The 4,590-nt window shown below is 39.9% G+C and overlaps 1 protein-coding gene across 1 annotated transcript in view; it reads left to right on the top strand.

Annotated features, from left to right (window-relative positions):
* Window positions 1–2,124: 2,124 nt before the first annotated feature.
* Window positions 2,125–4,590, top strand: part of LOC143124521 (complement C3-like) — a 34,834-nt gene continuing 32,368 nt past the window's right edge. The window contains exon 1 of the mRNA XM_076286125.1: window positions 2,125–2,226. Coding sequence (XP_076142240.1) covers window positions 2,150–2,226 — 77 coding nt within the window. The 5' untranslated portion in view covers window positions 2,125–2,149. The remainder of the gene's footprint in view (window positions 2,227–4,590) is intronic.

The following is a 4,590-nucleotide window of genomic DNA, read 5'->3' as shown; positions in this document are numbered from 1 at the left end:
AGGCAATGTATTAATATTCATGACAGAATGAAACATTTCCATTATTTAGTTATTTTTGTTTTGGTTGTATTTGTTAACATGTTAACATCTGTTTTGTCAAGACAGAAATCTTGCAGTTTATATTCAAACTCCAATACCTCAATCTCAATGCTTTGAGCTTTTTTGTACTCATTTTTTTAATATTCGTTTGTTTTCAGATTAAAAGGTAATGGTTTTCAACTCCGGTCCTCAAGCTCCGGCACTGTACAGGACCAGGTCCTACAAAACAAATAGTTGAGTTTTTAAAAAAAAACATAAGAACATGCCATGAATACAATACAAAGTGGGAAAAATGAGAATGCACATTAACCCCAACCTCCCATTTTCCTCTTAATGTGGAATGTGGTAACAAGATTTATTGACATGCCTCAGAGAAACGTCACTGCTGAGTTTGAGGTCAAAGAATGTGGTAAGGAGCCACCTAGTGGACAAGTCAATACACAACACCAGTTATAATCAGTCGACTTATCTACCAATGTTTGTTTATTTATGTGTTTCTTTCCTTCTTTTTTAATTTGTCTTTCTTTTTTTCAATTATACAGTTCTACCCAGCTTTGAAGTGTCTTTGACTCAAGGCAAACCCTTCTTCTGTTAATGACCCAGAACTCAAAATCTACAGTATACAACTTTGGCCATTTTGAAACATTTGGCCTTTCTGTCACCATCTGTAATGCGTATTTCATGTAATTTTGTAACTTGCTCTCTCACTTATCACAACAGAACATCATTGAAAGTGAAAGTCACCAAGTATGTTGCTATGCATCATCTGACACCTTTAAGTTCTATTTGTGAGGAGATTTATGACTGTGTGTGTGTGGTGTGTGTGTGTGTGTGTGTGTGTATGTGTGTATGTGTGTGGCTATAACATCATCCCATTGTCACTGATTGGCCCGTCCGAACTGATGTCTGATAGATATGGTTAAATTGCTATTGTGTACCAGGCCTATCCCCCTGAAAGAAGATTCTAGGTGAGTGTGGCCAGGCTAACATAATCGGTCATTTAAAGGTGAATCAAACAGATTGACCAAAATGGTTTATACGTATAGGAACTCACCATAACTAGATAACTTTTCAGATACCCTTCATTGGGCTTAGTCTTGTGACTTGAAGCACTTAGTCTTTATTTCATAAATGAAGGTTTCTTTTGTTGTGAGTCAAAATGGTTATAGAGATATAACTAATGAGTTGTTGTCTAATTTAATGCTGCCTATTCATTTTAGGCTAGCCTAATTTTAAGTAATTTTAATTATTAGTCATGTGATTTATTCTCTCTCCATCTCTCTCTCTCTCTCTCTCTCTCTCTCTCTCTCTCTCTCTCTCTCTCTCTCTCACACACACACACACATACACACACACACACACACAAGTATACTCTCAACATAGGCAACATAGAGGCCTTACCATAGACACACACTAAAAAAAATAATTATTTTTTAAGTTCACTCAGTTCAGAACCATTCACTCCCACAACTATAACTCTTTCTATCTGTCTCTCTCCACCCCCTTTTTCTCTCTTACACTCCTACACAAAAATCAAACACACACACACACATCCCTAAATCAAACAGAAATATTGCCAAAAATCAATCAATCTGTCAATAGGACACACACACACACACTCACAACTCACACACTCACAAAGTTCAACATATGCCTATGGCAACATAGGCCTTACCATTTTTTGTTTACTTCACTCCCACAACTTTCCCTATCTGTCTCCATCTCTCTCTCTCTCTCTTTCTCTCTCTCTCTCTTTCTCTCTCTCAGTCTCCTCCACCACCTACTTTCTCTCTCTTTATCTGTTGCGGTTGATTCCATAGACGAGACCGTGCAGGTACAAAAATGGCCTAACCTCCTGAAATCTAAAATGCCTGAAGAGCTGCTGTCATCTGCCTCCATCGACTGAACAGTGCAGGCCCAGATTGCCCAATCACTCTGACGGGAAAGAGAGTGAGGAGGGGAGAGAGGGGAGAGGGAGGGTGGGTGTCTCTGTGTGTGTGTGGGTGTGTGTGTGTGTGTGTGGGGGGGGGCTGGTATGGATATAAGGCCGTTTGGAGGTTGAGTTCAGACACTTTACTGCACAGACCCAGGATCAGACAGGCAGTACAGGATGCGTGTGGACCTGGTGGTGGTGTGTGTGGCCGCTGTGGCTCTCTCTCTCCCCGCTCTTTCAACATGTGACCCACTGTGAGTAGCCTGGTATTGTATTATTCAATGGCTTATTCTTATTATGCATGGCTTTGTATGTTTGTGAGAGACAGCTTACATGCATGTTTTAAGCTAAACATGCACCTTGACCACATTTTGTTCTATATTACTGCACTACCATAACTTGATACAAAAGTTAAAGTAGCTGCGTATCGACGTTGCTTGGCAACCATTCAGATAGAGGAAATATATTTCTTGGCAGAAGAATGATTATCTATAAATAAATTGTTACATTTCTTGTTGCTGTGTCTTCACTTTATGAAACTTTGCCAGGTATTTATAGTAAGTTCTAGAAAAGCAATAAGCCACTCGAGTCCGTATAGGTTACACTGATTTTACAACAGCTAGCACGTCGTGCCTAACAACACCCCTCAGCTGTTATAAAATCAGTGTAACCTATACAGTCATATGGGGCTTATTGCTTAATTATATGAATTTGCAGTCTGTGTGTGTATGTGTGTCTCATTAATTATGCAATTAACAACTTGTATAATATTAAAGGGTGAGTTGTTACATTCACTACATTCATCCAAGCACCAAGCAACACTCACTCACTCACTCACTCACTCACACACACACTCACACACACACACACACACACACACACACACACACACACACACACACACACACACACACACACACTCACACTCACACTCACACTCACACTCACACACACACACACACACACACACACACACACACACACACACACACACACACACACACACACACACACTCACACTCACACTCACACTCACACTCACACACACACACACACACACACACACACACACAAGACAAGCACAGCTTGAAATGTGCAAGTCAAAGACCTTGCATAACACAAGAAGTTGCCCAAACAGAGATGATGAGTAATAAATCAGACCTTGTCACACACACAGAAGAATACAAGTTAACCCAATCAATACATTTGCACCCACACTCACACATAAACGCACACACCCACACATGTGCACACACACAAACACAAACACTCTTCTTCAATTTTTTTTCTCTCTCTTTGCTTGTTCACTTCTTGTGAACAGTTCAGCTCTTGGGTTTTCCATAGTTAAACACACTTGAGTGTGCTCTTTGTTACTTGAGCTAAGACACATCCTGAATATTAAAGACTCTCTTTCTTTCTCTCTCTCTCTCTTTCTCTCTCTCTCACACACACACACACACACACACACACACACACATACTCAGAGAGAGAGAGAGAGAATGAGAGAGAGAGAGAGAGAGAGAGAGACACACACACAGACAGACAGATGTTTGAACTCTCAGCATGTATATCCATGCCAACATAGAGATAAACAGAAATAAATCTTGAAAATGCAAAACTTGCATTGTAACACAAACAAGTGTTCAATATAACACAACTGGAGTGGTGTTCATCATGAGTTGGCAGGATCATTATCAACCAGGGGGATAACTCAATAGTATTGCGAAACACCGGAAGAAAACATTGTGTTACAGCAGCTGCAGCTTTCGCACTAGCAACAAGAGGGGCTATGTTCGTGTATGACAACGACTGATATCAGATTTAATTGTTTACTTAAAGTACACTGTCTCAAAAGTCCATTTTCTGCAATGGTCCACATTTGAAGAGTTCAGATGCAAACACCTCTAAATGCCACCTCCGGCAACAATGAGTTTACAATGGTGAGTGAATGCTCTCCACATATAGTGCACGTTTAATCAAATAATTTAGCTTAAAAACCTGCTAAATACCACTCTCTTCCTGGTCTGAAATATTGATTTGTAGATAAAAACCTATAGGAGCCTGATAAAAAAAAATGCTTAGGGATGGGCATTTGGCTCGTCAGGCTACATTTTTAGGCTTCCCCCCAAAAAACTTTTTCACTGTGCCTACTTCTGAGGCCACCGTTCCCACCTAGTTTGGCCTACCATCAAATGCTTGACATCTGTGGAAAGCTAACACCCTGTAGTTTCTTAGAAAACAATCAGAATAGCTGTGTGAAGTACTGGCACAGAGCCACAGAGGCTATAATATTGTTTTTTTTTATTATTATTATTTCTGCCGGATAACAACCATCTCTGAACTGACCACATTTCAGCCTCTTGGTCACTTGCTATGACTTTAGAAACACAACTGAGCCCTAGCACCAGGTCTTGTGAAGCTTTGTGCAAAAGTAGATCAATATAGAATGAAAAATGAATACTTTAGACTATTATTTGCCAAGTTATGCTCATGCGTTTTGTAAAATGCCCTATGCCTCCCCATAGGACTTTTGGTAACCCAAAATGCATACTTAGAATAAAAGCATTACTGTGTGGCAATCTCTTGGTGTAGAAGCACCAAGCTGTGTAGTTAAAGAA

Source organism: Alosa pseudoharengus, unplaced genomic scaffold, assembly GCF_046254945.1.
Source record: "Alosa pseudoharengus isolate Yale_2024_CS ecotype anadromous, Long Island Sound unplaced genomic scaffold, YU_APseudo_1.1 YU_APseudo_1.1_scf_1, whole genome shotgun sequence".
Taxonomy (NCBI): Eukaryota; Metazoa; Chordata; class Actinopteri; order Clupeiformes; family Clupeidae; genus Alosa; species Alosa pseudoharengus.
The sequence above is the reverse complement of the archived record's forward strand: the minus strand, read 5'-3'. Positions and strand labels throughout refer to the sequence as shown.